This window comes from Protobothrops mucrosquamatus, unplaced genomic scaffold (genome assembly GCF_001527695.2).
Source record: "Protobothrops mucrosquamatus isolate PMUCROS unplaced genomic scaffold, P.Mucros_1.0 scaffold741, whole genome shotgun sequence".
Lineage (NCBI taxonomy): Eukaryota > Metazoa > Chordata > Lepidosauria > Squamata > Viperidae > Protobothrops > Protobothrops mucrosquamatus.
This window is the reverse complement of record NW_015387013.1, coordinates 112,301-130,658: the sequence shown is the minus strand read 5'-3', so window position 1 is coordinate 130,658 and position 18,358 is coordinate 112,301. Positions and strand designations below refer to the sequence as shown.

Sequence of the window (18,358 nt, the reverse complement as noted above, 5' to 3'; positions counted from 1 at the left end):
TATCCCAGTGGGTCCTCGTCCTTGTTGCTGCGAGTGTGGCCAATGATCAGCTGATTGTCCATTAGATTTTTGTTGACATCCAGCCTTACAAATCTCTGCTCTCTCTAGGGGTTGCATGGCTACACTTACGACCCCAATATAAAAGCGATGGGAATTATAACTCAATGCATTAGAAAGCACCAGGGTTGGGGGGAAAGCAGCATTAGAACATGCAGCAACTGTGTTCAACACACACCCAAGGGTGTTTTTCCCCCCCTTCAACTAGAGAGGTGGAAAACAGCACCACCTGGTGAATTGATCAGAAGGGTTAAAAAATGTTCAGGCTAGCAGTAGAATTTCTGGGAGTTGAACTCTACAGGTTTTGAAGTTGCCCTGGTTGGACTGCCCTTTGTCTACAGGTAGTCTTTGGTTAATGACTGCCCTGTTTAATGACGGCTTGAACTTATGACGGCGCTGAAAAAATAACTTTACAATTGGTCCTCGCACTGGGCCACAATGGCCCCAGGGTTGAGTGGTTACAATCTGGAGGCTTCGCAACCCACAGATGTTTACGCCCGTTGCGGCGTTCTGGGGTCACGTGATCACCTCATGTTGTAGACATGTGATGTTTTGCTTAATGACTGTGTCACTTAGCAGCGAAGTTGCTAGTCCTAATTTGGGGACCTATCATTAGCCTCTACCAGAAATTTGATTCTGATCATCTTCTATGTATGAAGTATTAGTAAGATAATGTAATTTAAAGAGGAGGGTGCATCCTGCTCTGTGGAAAATAACCAACAGAATAAAAAAGGTAGAATCAATTCTTGAACATCCTCAGAAAACAAAACAAAAAAAAAGATTGCTGGTGGCTATCAAAAACCTACTCCCATGTGGCAATTTTTCCAGCCTCCCCCTGCGAAAAAAAAACATTGTGCCATATTAAGCCCCCAAAGGATATTTTTTACAGGTTAGGGCAATCCCCAGGGCTTACAAGCCACAGGGGGAGGAAGAGAAGCACATGAATGTCACAAACATGAAAAGAAAGCAGCTAGAGCTCATTAAATAACACCAGCAGCCCCAATTAAAGAAACGCCAGCGTGTTTTCCCTAAAGCTTGCGCTCCTATAAAATGGTAACGCCACTTAGGTGAGGCCAGTCAACCTGATTTGCAATAGCAGCTGGGCAAACCTGGTGTCACACAAATGGCCCATTTTCAGCAGAAGGCAGTGGGGGGGAAAACGTGTTAAATTCAGCTTGCGACTATTGTGGAATTCCTCTGTTCACACCACGATGCTGGGCAGATGCCGCTGGTATTCAGTACAGCCCCCCAATTTCTCCAAAGAAAGCTCACCTGAGTAGGTTCACGTGTTATGCCACAAAACAATTTCTTTGGCTTATGCTTAGGGTGCCCTAGGACACTGGCAATTACAGTTGATAAACCACACTTATGGCTTAATGTTCAAAGCCTGCCCCAGAAGCTTATTCAAACAAACCTTGGATGCAGCAAACCATGATCTAGGGCAGTGATGGCGAACCTTTTAGAGACCGAGTGCCCAAACTGCAACCCAAAACCCACATGTATCGTCGGGTGCCGGGTGTGCGTGGCCCATTGGGTGGGCGTAGGTGCGGTGGTAACAGCAGACTGGGTGGGACTAAAAAGTTCAATCAATTAATTCCAACTTTGTGAGATCTTTTTTTTCCCCGCGAGAAGTTGAAATTGATTGATTGAACTTTTTTTGTTTTGGCAAACGGCGGCGGAGGCCTAAAGCGAAAAGTTTTTATAAAACCCAGCTGAAGGCCTAGGACTGGGATGACGGTGCGCGTGCCCGCAGAGAGGGCTCTGCGTGCCACCTGTGGCACGCGTGCCATAGGTTCGCCACCACGGATCTAGTGTAATAATACATGAACTCAACCTCAAAGTGCTCCTGGCGACAGATCTCTGTTTACCTCTTGATCCCTTTGACCAGCAAGGAGGCCCAAGGCTGATGCAGGCTCAGACACCAGCCGTTGTCTGAAATCTCCTGGATCTCTCGATCCTGAATTCGTAAGCGATTTCTTTCTGAATCTGCGAGGCTCCCACTCTCTGCAGAAACGTCCATTTTCCGGTATGGGAGCAAGCCAGCTTGGTCCACCCACTTCAATATAATTTAAAAGAGAACAAAAGACATTTTTATACTCAGAATTGTACAACGGAAGATAGGGATAGAAAGGGGGAGGGGGGGTTGACTTGGGCCTAAATGCCACCGGCGTTCCTTACTGTCACTGAACTGAGCAGAAGGAACAAAAGGTAAGTTATTGTGAGGACTTAAAGGCACCTCGTTAGCTATAAAACAAGAAACTGGTTGCCAATGCAGCAATCATATACCAGTTCATCTAGGTTTGTATTCTCTGGCTGAACTACTGTAGGAAAAAAAAAACTAGAAATACTATACAGGCAGTCGGTGACTTGTGAGCACCACAATTTCCATTGCCAAACAAGACAGCGGTTAAGTGAGACAATGGTTTTCCTTTTTTTGGCCACCATTGTTAAGCAAATCACTTGTACGTGTTAAGGGAACCATGAGGTCATTATTGAATCTAGCTTTCCCCACTGACTTTGCTTGTCAGAAGGTGTCAAATGACGATGTAAGCCACTTTTATTCAGGGCCGTCGTAACTCTGAATGGTCACTAAGTGGACGGTTGCAAGCTCAGGGCTTCCTGCACCACAATGCAAAGGAGAAGGTCCAAAGGTGAAATGCATCTTCTGATCGGTTTCACACTCAGCACCATCTGCTTATTTTCTGCTAAACGTGACGGGCAAAACTTGCCACTACGTGAACCCAGACACTGAGGTTTATTCAGTTGGCTTTAGCGTAGCATTATCTGTCAGCCTTTCCGACAGATTTGTTGTTGTTGTTAATTCCGAAGTCGTGTCCAACCCATCGTGACCCCATGGACGACGTTCCTCCAGGTCTTCCTGTCCTCTACCATCTTCTGGAGTCCATTGAAGCTCACGCCTCCTGCTTCAGTGACTCCATCCAGCCACCTCCTTCTCTGTCATCCCCTTCTTCTCTCGCCCTCCATCTTTCCCAGCATCAGGCTCTTCTCCAGTGAGTCCTTCCTTCTCATTAGGTGGCCAAAGTACTTGAGTTTCAACTTCAGGATCTGGCCTTTGGTGATGCCCAAAGCGACGGGTCAGAAGAAAAGTTATATGGAGGGGGGAAAAAAAGAAATCCTAACCCTAGGACGACAATCTCCACAATCTATTCCTGAAAAGACAGACATTAGATCAGGGGTCCCCAACCCCCGGTCCATGGATCAGTACTGGGCTGCGGCATGCCAGTAACCGGTCCACACAAACAAGCCAAGCCCCATCTGTGAGATGCAGGCAGCACACAAAACCACGCACTCTCCGGTCCACGGAAAAACCTCTCTCCAAGGAACCGGTCCCTGGTGCCCAAAAGGTTGGGGACCTCTGCATTAGATTATTTGGGGGGTGGGGAGGCAGTTCATAAGAAGGAAGAGAAAGAAAAATTACTGACGACAGGAGCTGGCTGGAGAATGTGTGGGTTCACCAAGACTCCCAATTCTTCGAGTTTCCCGTCTGGATTTTGCTTCGCCTTGACCAGAGTGCCGCTGCTGATGGCTTCAACCGTTTCATCCAACCTGCAAGGACAACCAGCCAGTTTTCCTCCGATTCCCACGATAGATATTCTCTTCACTCATCTAGCTACGGCTGAAAACGCCCTTCCCAGGCAAATGTGGACCTGTGTTCTTAATGAGCTGCAAATGCTGAGCAGGCATTTGCTCAATTATTTAACAGCATCCTCAATTACCCTGGTTAGCAAGTCAGTAGTAACCCTCTTAAGGGTTTGAGCCTGCTCTTCCGTTCCCCCGCAGGAGCTTTTAGGGAAGCTTACTATTCGGCAGAACAGGATGAATTAATGAAACAGACAAATCCATCATGGCAGCTGATCTTTTCCTATTACAAGGGTGGGACTATCGTCTTCGCTGCCTGCTTATTAGCCCACGGTGTGGTTGCAGAACCAACAGGATGTTATCAGCCTGCTGTAAATTACGAAGGTTTCTATCTGTGGCTGAAATATTAGTCTCTACTGACCCAGCCCAGCAGGGAGAGATGCAGAAAAATAGCTTAGCACAACAGAGTCCAAAATCTCTTTTGCTAAGCAAGATAGGGAAGTGAATTTTGCCCCATTTTCTTGCCACAGTTAAGTGAATCGCTGCGGTTGTGAGGCTGTTAAGCACATCTGGCTTCCTCCATTGACTCTGCTGGTTGGAAGCCAGCGAGGAAGATTACAAATGGTAATCACGTGATTCTGGGACACTGCAACCGTCATAAATATGAATTCGGTTGCCAAGAGTTTAGATCAGTGATGGCGAACCTTTTAGAGACCGAGTGCCCAAACTGCAACCCAAAACCCACTTATTTATCACCGGGTGCCAGGTGGGAGTGGCCCACTGGATGGGCGTGGCTGTGGTAGTCATGGCAGACTGGGTGGGTGTGGCCAAGGTGGGCGTGGTCACCTCGATGTTGCTTGTGGGGAGGGATGCCTGTGGGGGCCGGGCAGGGTTGGGGGAGATCCAGGGGGTGTCTGGCAGGTGGGCAGTGGGCAGGAGGCTCGTCCTGTGGGGTGAGGTGAGGCAGGGTGGGGTGGGGAGGGAAACCAGTCGTGCTGGGATGCATCTGGCCACATGGGACCTTGATGAATTAGCGGGCGGCTAGTTGAAGAGGGACGGTTGCCATCTCTGGGGCATGGCGCACGTGCCCACAGAGAGGGCTCTGAGTGCCGCCTCTGGCACGCGTGACATAGGTTCGCCACCACTGGTTTAGATCATATAACCATGGGGATGCTGCAAGGATGGTGTGAAAAATGACCACGTTTCTTTTTTTTCAGTGCCATTGTCACTAAATGAATGACTGTAAGTCGAGGACTACCTGTATTTGAAGGGGCACAAGTCCTTCCTTTCAGTCATTCATAGAAGACCCTTTCAGGGATGCTTAAACAAGGCTCCATGAATGAATGAATGAATGAATGAATGAATGGAGGAACAGAGAAAAACTCTAAGCCCTTCCCAACAGATCCACTCCCACCCAAAGCACACCCACCCTTTCCAGAAGGACTCGCCTGTCCCAATCGTGACCTTGAGTCGACCTCCCACCCCCCCACTGCCCCAGGATCCTCACTTGCTGTGATAGTCCGCCATGTTGTCATTTTCTTCGCGGACCTGCCGACCCGCAAAGTCGATGGTGACCTTCCTGGACAGCCGCGAGGCGTGCCGCAGTTCGTACAGCTCCTTCGCTCTCTTCTCCAGCACCTGCCTCTCCTGCTTGGACAGCCACTGGTTGGAGTCGGTAGCAAAGTAATCAGACTCGTCGTCAATTACCTGAGTTCGTCGCACACTGTGGGAACAGAATGGAAGAGGAGTGGCACCGTTACTACCATCCACTACGGCAGAGGCCCCCCAAACCTTTTGGGCACCAGGGACCGGTTCCGCGGAGAGGTTTTTCCACGGACCAGAGAGTGCGTGGTTTTGTGTGCTGCCTGCATCCCACGGATGGAGCTTTGCTTGTTTGTGTGGACTGGTTGCTGGCATGCCGTGGCCCAGTACTGGTCCACGGACCGGGGTACGCTCTCAGCATTTGGGAAGCAGTCTTATATCAATCCAGACTATTGGCCCAGAGGCCTCTACAGTCTTCTGAATGGCAGCATCACCCAGGGGTGTTTCCAATCATTTGTCATTCAATCCCTGTAACCAAAATGAAAATTGGGACCCCCTTCACGATATAAAATAGGTGTTCTTTTAATAAACCATGGGTACTTCAAACGCATATTTGATACATGAGGGCTCTCCAACTTTTCAATGGAGTCCTCCATGATGAACTTAGCCAAACCTATTTATTTATATCCTGGCCTTATTGTTATAAAAAATTCAAGGTGGCGAACATATATAATACTTCTTTCTCCTGCTATTTCCCCCACCTGTCAGGTGGGGTCGGCTGAGAGAGAGAGGGGGGGGACTGGCGCAAAGTCACCCAGCTGTTTTTCATGCCTAAGGCGGGACTAGAACTCACCGCCTCCTGGTTTCTAGCTTGGTGCCTTAACCACCCACTGTTTGTTTTCCTGTTCCAAGTTAAAATTAATCGAAGTACAGTAGGATTTTACCCATAATGGACAGTATAAGCAGCCTGGGGCTACAGAAAGAAGCATTTTTCTTAGTCCAGGCGCCCAGGCCCTTCTATCAAACTGCATCACCCACTTGGCGTTCTCCTGTCAAAAGGCAAGTCCAGCCAGCAGAGATTCTCACTGTTAATGATCTGCCCAGCGGGTTTTTTCCCCCCTCTCTTCAGGAAAGCAACTTCAGGTTTTCCATTAAAGGCGACCTGCTGACTTAAAGCTGAAGCCTGTGTGGCTGCTTTTAATAGAAAGCACAAGAGCAAGGCTCAGTGGCCAAGGGTGTAAACTGCAGGTGTGATTCTTTCCAGCACAGCTGTGAACACTGACTTGGTGCCCGCCAGGCACCTCAATTGTACAGGCTAGGTCAGGGGTCCTCAACCTTGGCAACTTTAAGACTTGTGGACTTCAACTCCCAGAATTCCTCAGCCAGCAAAGCTGGCTGAGGAATTCTGGGAGTTGAAGTCCACAAGTCTTAAAGTTGCCAAGGTTGAGGACCCCTGGGCTAGGTAGGAAATCGGGGTGTCAAAATCCAATACATTTTGGAATGTACCATACCCGTATTGTTTCTATTTTTTCCTTATCTCTATAAACTCAATAAAATATTGTTAAAAAAAAAAATCCAATACATTTTGGGAGCCCTCAGCTGGGGAAAGTTAGTCTATTCCTCCTTTTCTACGTCAGGGCTTTTCAACCTTTTCACCCATTGTACCACTATAGGATACGGCAGTATCCGAGTACCACCAGTCGCCTAGCAAGGTGTCAAAAACTTGATGACCCCCCCCCAAAAAAGGAAAAAAGTGATAAAGTACAGGTAGTCCTCGACTTACAACAGTTCACTTAGTGACTGATCGAAGTTACAATGGCACTGAAAAAAGTGCCCCCCAAGCCACAGCCGAGCAAGACACCTGCCTGCCCGCCCGGCGGTGCTCTTCCTCCTGTCCGAGGTTTCCATTGTTGTGAGCATTTCTGTTGAGGATTGGCAGTGGGGGTGGGGTGGGGGGGTGTTTGGTTTTTATTCCCCCCGTCTGCTGGGTGGTTGCAGCAGGTTTTGGTCAGTTCACATGACCCTGGGACACTGTGACCGTCATAAATATGAATCAGTTGCCATGCATCTGAATGTAAATCACAAGACCCTGGAGATGCTGCAACATTCTAGCTGATCGGCGCTTCTTCTGGGCTCAGCAGAAGCACCAGGATCAGCGCCGAGCTCCAGCTGGAGCCTGGCGCTGATCCTGGCGCTTCTGCTGAGCCCTGACATCCCTGCAGCTCCAGCCGTCTCTCGCTCAGGCTTGTGTGGTGCTGCCACTGGTTCAGCTCATTCCCCTCCCCCGCTACCACTTTTCTAGGATGGTTGCGTACCACCTGCCAGGTGCCAATGTACCACAGGGGGTACCCGTACCACTGGTTGAAAAGCCCTGTTCTACGTTACTCGGACACATACCTGGTTTTGTCATACTCCAGCAGTTTGTCTTTGTGCTTCACGGCCATCTCCAGACCTGACTTAAGTCGAGCTTCCCGAAGTTGGAACACGTCTTTGTCATTTATGTCCACCTTTCCAATATTTTCTGCACCTGAGGGAACGCCCCCCCCCAGCCCCAAGAAAAGCTCAATTTAATACAAAGGAGAGGGAAGCCTGACATTAAATGTTTACCTTTACTACTTTTAGGGGGGTGTTTTGTTCTTAACTTTTATAAACAACGATATAGTGGAGATTCTGGCATTATAGATAGTCCTTGACTTACAACAGCTCATTTAGTGAGCAAAGTCACAACCGCCCTGGAAAAAATGACTTGGGACCGTTTTTCACACTTACGACCCTTTGCAGCATCCCCATGGGTCACGTGATCAAAATCCAGCCGCTTGGCAACAGACTCGTATTGATGACGGTCGCAGTGTCCTGGGGTCATGTGATCATCCCCCTTTGGCGACCTTCTCACAAGCAAAGTCGATGGGGAAGCCAGATTCACTCAACAGCCGTGTTACTAACTTAACAACTGCAGTGATCCACTTAACAGTAACAGGAAAGCTCATAAAACGGGGCAAAATTCACTTAACAAATGTCTCACCTAGCAGCAGAAATTTCGGGCTCCATTGTGGTCGTTGAGGACTGCCTGACTGTTCAAATATCTGTCTATTCATAGATAACGTTTTTGCAAAATATACCTTTGGTTTACTAATTAAAACAAAAGGATTATAATACAAAATAAGAATAAATCGTGCCAAGAGTACTGTTGATGCACTTCTTAAAAGAGGGAAATGTACACCTCTATATTTATGTTCTATCATTGTTCATGTTTTTTAAAAAACACGTGCAGCTAGAGCAGTGGTGGCAAACCCATGGCACGGGTGCCAGAGGCAGCACTCAGAGCCTTCTCTGTGGGCACACGCACCGTCTCCCCAGCCGCCTCCTCCCATGGCCCCCTCCTCACCAGCAACTCCCCCGGAGAGTCGCCCCTGGGCGCAGCCCATGCGAAGCAGCGCAGCCAAGGACATGGTAGCCGGGCAGCGGGGACAAGACTCTGCCCTTGTGCCCCATCGCGCGCAGATGATGCTGCGGGGCATGGGCGGAGGGCATGGCTGCCATGGCGCTGCTGGGCTGCCTGGGTGATCTGTGGCAGGCCGTGGAGATGGTGGGTGGCCCAGTGGGTAGGGTGGAGCGGGAACGGGGGTGGTGGTGGTGGTTTTTGGGCACTTGGTCTCTAAAAGGTTCACCATCACTGAGCTAGACAATCAGCCCAGATTTTTGACCACTGCAGGGTCCCCTCATCACGTGATCGTGATTTGCAACCTTCCTTGCCAGCTTCCCATAAGCAACGTCAATTGTCCTTCAAAAAATACCAACCTCCCAACAGCTTCTTTAACAGCTTTTGACTCTTATTGGAATCCCGCTGCAAGACATCCTGCTCTTCTTTGGTGCACACCTACAAGAGGAGAAGAAACAGCAGACTGAACTTAAGTCTTCCAACTGCATGTACAGTGGGAAACACCTTTGCTCATTGTTATCCGTGCATAATTTATCCGCTATTAAGATGGCTCTCAAAACTGTACCTTCATCTCCATTTGATGTGAACACGTTTTTAATTAAAATGAAGCAGATTAAAAACCACAAAGCACCAAGGTAAGGCTTCACTGCCTTTTAATGGTCTGTGGTTTCGTCCTAGACCAGTGGTGGCGAACCTATGGCACACATGCCAGAAGCAGCACTCAGAGCCCTCTCTTTGGCACACGTGCCACCACCGCCAGCAGCAGGTGCATCAGGCCACCACTGCCGCCCGGAGCAGGAGCCCCGCCCAGCACAAAGGAGGTGAAGCGGCCGACTAGCAAGCTCGAGTAGAGATGGTGGAGCAGAGGTCACCAACCATTGTTGATTGGTGGACTGGAAGAAAAGGGAGGGGGAAGCATTTTACATGCATGCATGCGTGCATGGGGCCACGAGCACACACATGCTGCAAATGGGGCGGGGCTAGGACCTGCGTGATACTCACTAGCCCTGCCCCGTTCTTGCATGGTGCAGCGCCTTGTATCTGCACCCCATGGCATGGCCGTTTTTGTGCTTGCAGCACGGTGGCCCATTTTTGCGCCCCCGGGTTTTGCGTGCCAGAGGCGGCACTCAGAGGTGCCTCCCTGCCCCCCCATGAGGGCACCACAATGCTGATGCGGCCCTGGCACTTTGCGATAAATAAGTGGTTTTTGGGTTGCGGTTTGGGCACTCGGTCTCTAAAAGGTTCGCCATCACTGTCCTAGACACATTTCCTGACTGTGTTATAACTCAGTGTATGTGGCCTCTCTAGTTAGGAATACATTTCTCTATTTTTTACCAGCATATATGACTGCTATGTTACAGTGGGAGCTTCTGTGCTGTAGGCAAAGGAGATTTGGAGTTATAAAGAGGTAATTTCTTTCTTCTTAGTGTTAAATGTGTATTTAAAATATAACCTAAAATGTAATCTTTCAAAGAGGTTTATCCTTAAAACAACAGCCTTGTGTGTATATATATATATATATATATATATATATATATAAAAACCTACAGGGAATTTTAGCATACCAGAGTTCCACAGAATAGGCAAGGCCCAGACCCCTCTTGTTCACAAACGATCCGCCCGCACGTCAAACAGTTGTTGATGAGCTTGTGCTTCTGGGCCAAGCATTCACAGGAATGGCGCCCTGGGAGCATGACAGCCAGCTTGTCCTGGCCTTCCTTCGTGTACAAATTAACGTATTTTGCCTTCTTCTTGGAGGAAGAGGAGCTGCTGCCTCTGGGGATCTCCTGGGCCTGTTATTATGGCGGAGAAAGAGGGATAAAATGAAGAGAGGAAAACACACCAGAGACCAGATGCACTATCACAGACAATATGTGTGTGTAGATAGATAGATAGATAGATAGATAGATAGATAGACAGACAGACAGACAGACAGACAGACAGACAGAGATATAGATGGATAGACAGACAGACAGACAGAGATAGATAGACAGACAGACAGACAGAGATAGCCAGACAGACAGGATAGATAGACATAGACAGACAGACAGACATAGATAGACAGACAGACAGACAGACATAGATAGATAACCTCCTGAATTGAAATTGGTTCCCCATTTTCCTGAAAGATATGCATTATTTTCACAGCAAAATAATGGGTAAACATTATTTTATATTTATTAAAAACAATTTTAACTACTCATCCATCCAGGGTTTTGTGGTATTTGGATTAAGTGAGGCCTTATTATGCACCATGAAGTGCAGTGGCCCCTTTAAAAGCACTAAGTGAAATAATTATAATCAATTGCATAAAAAAAGGACTCCCAAATGAATGTGTTCTAATAACAGTAGACACCAAACGCACCTACCTTGGCTAAATCAAGCGGTGTTTTTACTTTCTCTACAGGCTGACAGGCTTCAACATAAATGGGTGCTTCCTGTTTATTTCTCCCTTTATGCCTTCCTCTCTTTGTCTGGTCTCCTGGCCGAGGTGTATCCAAAATATCTAAAGAACAGGAAAAATATAGCAGAAACTGTTCTTGGTCCAGAGTTTTTCCTCGCCCTTCTGCAAATATCTAAATCTTGGTTTCCCCAAATGGTTAATATCAAGTCCCCCCCCTCCCCAAGGATCAATGGGACAATCCAAAGGATTGATAAACGCCTGGGGGTCAAAAGGGGAGCAGTAAATATCTGGAGGTCAATAGATCATCAATAAATGATGGGAGGTTGATTGGGGTCAATTCATCTTTTGGGGTCTCTGTAGAACTCCATGCCATTCCCAGTCCTGAAGGTGAGGTGGCTAGTGGCAAGAGTGTTACCCAGCACTGGATGGTCAGCCACCAGCAAGACTAGCCTTGAGTTGTCTCTGTTGTTGTTACTGTTATCATTGTTGCTAATGCTATTATAGTAGTATTTATTAAAGTTGACAATTTAACAATGATTTGTTAACATTCTCTTTATTCCTGAACACATTTTTTTAAATCTCATTTTCTGCTCCCACTCACCATCTTTTTTCTGATGCAGCGGCAAAGGATCCAAAGTTGTAGAAAGGGATTGTTTCCACCTTGCTACAAGCTCATCTATGAAGAACTTCTTCTGGCCATCTCTCCCTTGGATCAAGTCGGCGACATACTCCCGAATCTCTTCCTCATCCTCGATAGACAAAATATATCTAAAAATATACAGAGGATTATGTATAGGTGCCTATGAAAATACATTCTGGGGGGGATTCAAGATTGAGAAGCATTGGCCTAGACCAGGGGTAGTCAACCTTGGCTCTTTTATGACTCGTGGACTTCAACTCCCAGAATTCCTGAGCCAGCCATGCTGGCTCAGGAATTCTGGGGGTTGAAGTCCACGAATCATAAAAGAGCCAAGGTTGCCTACCCCTGGCCTTGACTTTGTTACCAGGATCTCTTATTATTGTAATGATCATTGTTACGTTTACTTGCAAATGCCCACAATCACACAATAAGGCATTGCATGAATGCAGTGGTCATTCTCACAGACCCAGGCACAATTACCCAAGGCTGTCCCCTCACTGGGTTAAAAGGCCGGGCCGGCTTCTTCCATGCCCCGCACCTGTTGAACTTCTGCCTGTTGCCCAAGGGGCAAAGCAATACCCTCGGTATGGCAACTGGCGTTCTTGCCCTGCCGGGGCCAAAGGAAGCCAAACGGCAAGGGGGCAGGCCGGAGGGCCATCCCCCCGGGCCCCCGTCCCGAGGCAAGCGGGGAGGGTAGCCCGTGACGAGAGGATATAGCGGGGGACGGTGGCTCTGCCCCGCTTCCCCTTTGTCCCCGGCTTCCCAGCTCACTGGATAATCTCCTCGCTGACATCCAGCCCAAAAGTGCCGCGCAGCTGCCCCATGCACCACGACACGAGGGCCGCCCCCGCTGCCGCCGCCATCTCCGCTTCTGACAGCGACGCCTTCATGACGGGGGAAGAAGAAAGCGGGTGCACACACAAAGACACGAAAAGCCGGCCAGGCTTCGCCTCGGTGCACCGCACAGAGGCGCCGGCTGGGCAACGGTGGCCGCGTATTTCTAGTTCCGGTGCTGATCCCGTCTAACTACAGCACAGCGACCTCGAGGTTAGAGCAGGGGTGCTCTAACGTGGCCACTTTAAGACTTGTGGACTTCAACTCCCAGAATTCCCCAGCCAGCCAGCCAGCAAGTCCACAAGCCTTAAAGTGGCCTAGTTTTGGGAGCCCTGGGCTAGAGGATTATAAGAGCAGTTAAGGCTGCTGGGGAGTCTCAGGTTTGGTCTGATTCCTGTTTAGTTCTTGAAGCAAGACAGACAAACAGCCACACACCCACACAACTTGACCAATTTCATTGGGGATGCAAAAAGGAGAGTTGTGTTCAGGGGAGGCACTGAACCGTGGCAAGAAAGGACGTAAAATGGGGCAAAACTCACTTAACAAATGTTTCACTTAGCAACATAAATTTTGGGCTCAATTGCAGTCATAAGTCAAGGACTACCTGTAATTAAATAATATACTCAACTGAACTGAAACTAAAACCATATTAACCACTGAGCCTTGATGAAGGCTGCAGATGAACACTAGAGGGAACTAAAGGATTAAAAGAATAAAAATAGTTAAGGGCAGACAACTCTTTTTTTTTCTTAAAAGCGTTTATTTTAAAATATAGACTGAAATATTAATAACAAATGTCTCAGAAAGGATGCAAATGTCTATGGGTAAACTTTTAGAAGATAAGGAACAAGACTTTACTTCGACATAGATGTTATAGAGTATGAAAGCATGGAAGATAACAAAAATGAGATTATCAGCAAATAACAAAAGTCAAAACTAGAAAAGGTCCAGGATATGGGACAGCTGTTACAAAAATCCTGGACATTTTGTGGTTCTGTTAGAATGTAAGTAAAAGGTTAACCAGCTCCTTTTTTTTCTTTTTTAATCAGGAACCATTCGGAGAGGGGGAAGGCTGAGAGGGAGGTTGAGGAGAGATAATTGTTAACTGGGGCAGAATACAAAAAGGGTGGGGGAGATAAAAGCTAACTAACATCTAAAGCAGAAGAAATGTTCAGTTAACCCCTTATGACAATGGGAAGAGTAATTCTGTAAGAAATTATGGAGAGGTTTTATGGCTGTAACACAATACAGGACGTAATACAGGTAGTCCTTGACTACTTACAACAGTTCATTTAGTGACCGTTCAAAGTTACAACTGCACTGAAAAGGGTGACTTATGACCGTTTTTCACAGTTACGACCACTGCAGCATCCCCAAGGTGATCAAAATTCAGATTCTTGGCAACTTGTTGATGCTTAATGGGGAAGCCAGATTCACTTAACAACCGGATTACTAACTTATCAACTGCAGTGATTCACTTAACAACTGTAGCAAGGAAAGTCGTAGAGTGGGACAAAACTCACTTAACAAATGTCTCGCTTAACATCAGAAACTCTGGGCTCAGTTGTGGTCATAAGCTGAGGACTACCTGCAAACGGTTTCTTTTTATCTGTTGCTAAAGAAAATTTGGATCTCTTACATTCAACTTATCCTGCAAATACGTGAAAGAATAAAATGTAATTCTACCTTCTCCCAAGATCACAAAGGAAATAATAGATAAGAAGGGCTGGCAATATTCACAAAACGGGTGAATATAAGACCAGATGAATTCCATATATGAACCCTAAACCTATCAGTTTTGGTGTAATAAAAGCAGAAAGAATAAAGAACATTTATTTCCAAAAGAAACTTAAAATAAGTTATGCCACTTCTGTTCAAATAAAACTGGGTTTTGATACACGGGGTGTTTAAAACTTGGTAAGCCAGGGACTCTGCCGATCAATGTTCCAAGCAACATATTTTAAGTTGCTTGAAAATTCAAAAACAGGACATGATAGTTATTCCAAAGTGGGTAACCTGATGCAAAAATACATACCCCCACACAAGAAACCCTCCCCCCTTGCCTTCCTGGATCCCACTCCTCCATAGATATTAAGGCACATAAAGCAGAACAAGAATCTGACCCCCAAAAAGTATAAAGATCTGAGCTGACAATGCTGGAATTTGCAGGAGAAAAAAACAAACGAAAATGCAGCCAAGTAAAATTGGGCACAGGAAAGAAACAAAGAATCTTGCAGGATTTAGAATAAATGCATTTGAAGAATAATCCAAAAGAACAGGAGAACCAGAAAGAAATTAAAAAGACAAACCAAAAATTTCTCTCCTCAGTTCTTACCTTCACGTTGTTTCTGGACGCCTCTGAAGCAACTGTTTCTGTATCCTGCAGGAAGTGAAGAAGAGTGCTGCAGTCTGCCCCTTAAAAATGATCTTATCTTCTTTGAGAACCTTGAAATAAGCAAAGGCAGTTTGCTTTTAAACCTTTCAAAAGGAGATTGCCGACTCCAAAAGGTTAAAATGCAGAGCGAAGGGCTTATCTGAGGTCTTGAGGCAGCTATTGGGCAATGTGGAAAGCAAAGGGTGTTGCCCACGGTTGTTCCCCTTAATGAAAATTGTTTTCATTAATAACTGAAAGCTTGGATGCTGTCCAAATATTAGTACGCTAAAGACTGCTCATAACTGAGTTCCTTTTTTTTTAAAGGTCTTTGTGTTCATCCTTTTGGGGTTTTTTATTGATTATTGTCTCTGAATAGGTCTTTTATTCTTGATTGTTTTATCTCATGTTGTTCTATTGAATCAAAACATCTTAGTAGAGTTGGATAGGATCAGGAAAGTCCGGTGTTTCTCAAACTTGGCAAATTTAAGAAATGTGGACTTTAACTTTAAGTCCCTAAGGGTCATAGCTTACATTTCTCCCTCTTGAAAAATATCTTTATTTTCTCATCTCAGTCTTCCAACTTGCCCAGATTAAATTGCAAATTCTGTTATCCTGGTGTTGGCAGGACCACCCAATGTTGTGTCATCCACAAACCTGAAAATCAGCACATTAATCCTATGATCTAGATCCGTGGTGGCGAACCTTTGGCACGCAGAGCCCTCTCTGTGGGGACATGCACCGTCGCCCCAGTCCTAGGCCTTCAGCTGAGTTTTATAAAACCTTTAAGCTTTAGGCCTCCGCCGCCGTGTGCCAAAAAAAAAGGTTCAATCAATTTCTCACGGGGAAAAAATAGATCTCGCAAAGTTGGAATTGATTGATTGAACTTTTTAGTCCCACCCAGTCTGCCGTTACCACCACAGCCACGCCCACCCAATGGGCCACACCCACCCAATGGGCCACGCCCACCCGGCACCCGATGATACATAAGTGGGTTTTGGGTTGCAGTTTGGGCACTCAGTCTCTAAAAGGTTCGCCATCACTGTTCTAGATCATTTTAAAACAAACTATTTATTTATTATCGTGGTTTTTAGTATCGCCTGTTCACCGCCCTGAGTCCCGCAAGGGAGATAGGGTGGTATATAAATTTAATAAATAAATAAATAAATAAATTCATAAAAATGTTGAGTAATACTGACTCCAAAACATGTCCCTATTAGACCCTCCGTGTTTGTGTGTGAAATATATATTCTACTTTAGACTCCTTTGGGGGAAGGAGGATTAGAATAAAAATACCTAACATTGATATTAGAGCCGCATCACACAATTCACAACGGCTAAAAACAACCATATGGATTGGCAAACTAAAATCTTGGTTGAAACCAATTATTTTCTCCAGGAATTTGAAAAAGAGAAAAAGGAGTAAAGAAACCAAACTAACAATCCCCAAAATCTCAAAGTCAAAAGAAGCAGAGGGAAAAAAGACATATACTTGGAATATGTAAGTAGACATCCTCATTCTCTTCTTGCGAACCAGCCCCTTCTGACACCATCCCAACTTTTCTGTAATGGGGTTCGTTATTCATCTCCATACCGATTAAATTTGTCTCATACCTCAAGGCCCAACCTTGAGATATAAAATAAATTCAACTTTGTAGCATCAAAATCTCCTCCTGCCTAAAAATAATTCTTTGTAGTTTTCATCAAAAGGAAAATGTCTCTTTTTTTAGAAAAAGTTGAGTCCCTAAGCTGTGAATATTATACAACTTTCCTGCTAGGACATTGCTCCATTATTTATGACTAGAAAATGGCTGACTGCAGATTGCTGACTTCTTGCAGCACTTTTATTGTTATACCCAAATCTAACCACAACCAGAAAAGCTAACATAGCCTTCATAAGTTTTAGTCTCCAGGCCTTTAATCATCTTAGTTCCTCTTCTCTGCACTTTTTTTCAAAGTCTCAGTATCTTTTTTGTAAGATGATGATCGAAACAGGATGCAGTAAATTTGGAAAATTGGATGAATTGGGTGAACCAGCAGACATTTTGCGCAAACCCAGCTCCCCTATGGGATTCTCATTACATAATGCTAAAACTCAGTTAATGGTGTTGGGAATTTCTAGGGAAACTTCCAAGCTTGCATTGTTACTGTTCTTTTTTTTTTTTTAAGTAAGTCTTAACAGACTTGCAATTGTCTATTTTTTGGGGATGTGCTTATCAATACTTACTGGAATGGACCACCCAATGACTTAGATCATCCTTCATAAAATGTGTTTTCCCCAAATTGACATGATCAAACCAACAAAGACATTTTGTTTATTTGTTCCCAGAAGCAGTTTATTGCAATGATTAGCCAACTGTTGGAGAAAAAGGCAGTGGAAACCTTTGCTATCAAGTGGAAACACAAGTATAACTTTTAAACATAGAACATCAGGAAATTCCTGCCGCTTTTATTTATCTTGTTGGCTTCATGAACAAGGGAAGCACTAGGATTCAGTTGGACTGTCTATACTCAACTTCCTTTTACTGAAGCAAGAAAACAATTGCAAAGAAAATAAAAATGTATTTAGAAAATAAATATTAGACAATCACTGTATATTCCATTTCCTATAAGCATTTATCTCAGGCCTGGGAAGATGCTTGTGATAGATTTCTCAATCAACAAATTAACCCCAGTTGTTCTTGGCATTTTGCTGCTGGTGAATGACAATGGAATTCAAGTGGCTTAACATCAATTAAGCTTTGAGGGTTTTATTACTATGATAATGGATAGAGTTGCAGAAGCAAGCTGTCTTTTATCACTTTCAACCAAAGTTTGATGGGTTTAGATTGGCTGTATTGTAAATCTAATTAAGTTGAGCTTTGATTGGATGTGGAATGGAACTGTTTACTTTTCCAGATAGGTAACAACAACAAAAAAGGGTTTAAGGAGGTGTTTATTCGGTAATTAGTAGGGGTGTTAAAGATAAGGAATGCATTCTCTTTGTAATTGCAGATTTAAACAAGGGGATTGTGCTTCTAATTTATACCCCATTTTCCTTGAGATTTATTTAGCATAGATGCTATTAGATCTCTACAGGATTATCCTTGGTATGCATGTTTTTTTCAGAGTAATATCTCACTAGCTGACTTCGTATAATACACTGGGCTAAAACATGGTTAGCTAGTGCAGCACTGCACAAACTCAGCCAGCGTGGTCAGTTCATAATCTGGTGTATTACACACTTATATTTTTCATACCCTTGGATTCCATTCTTTACCTGATTCCATTCTTGACAACTCCTAGAGAGGTGGACGCGTCGTGCGTTGTTCTCCTTTTCTTCATTTTTTTTCTTTTTTCTCCTTTTCTTTAGATTTGCTTGTTACTTTTTATGTAAAATCTTCAATATATAATAACTATATTTTTTTTAAAAAAAATCATAACGTTCAGTTATGATTGCCCGCCTAGGCGGAGGCGCCCTTCCCTCGATTC

The 18,358-nt window shown here is 45.3% G+C and overlaps 1 protein-coding gene across 1 annotated transcript in view; it reads right to left on the bottom strand.

Annotated features, from left to right (window-relative positions):
* TRIP4 (thyroid hormone receptor interactor 4) overlaps window positions 1-12,568 on the bottom strand; it is a 37,074-nt gene extending 24,506 nt beyond the window's left edge. The window contains exons 1-9 of the mRNA XM_015818452.1: window positions 12,454-12,568; window positions 11,644-11,810; window positions 11,008-11,144; window positions 10,204-10,431; window positions 8,998-9,076; window positions 7,597-7,726; window positions 5,165-5,380; window positions 3,501-3,624; window positions 1,926-2,113 (exon numbers count right to left, since the gene is read on the bottom strand). Of these exons, the coding sequence (XP_015673938.1) occupies window positions 1,926-2,113; window positions 3,501-3,624; window positions 5,165-5,380; window positions 7,597-7,726; window positions 8,998-9,076; window positions 10,204-10,431; window positions 11,008-11,144; window positions 11,644-11,810; window positions 12,454-12,545 (1,361 nt within the window). The 5' untranslated portion in view covers window positions 12,546-12,568. The remainder of the gene's footprint in view (window positions 1-1,925; window positions 2,114-3,500; window positions 3,625-5,164; window positions 5,381-7,596; window positions 7,727-8,997; window positions 9,077-10,203; window positions 10,432-11,007; window positions 11,145-11,643; window positions 11,811-12,453) is intronic.
* Window positions 12,569-18,358: the final 5,790 nt, after the last annotated feature.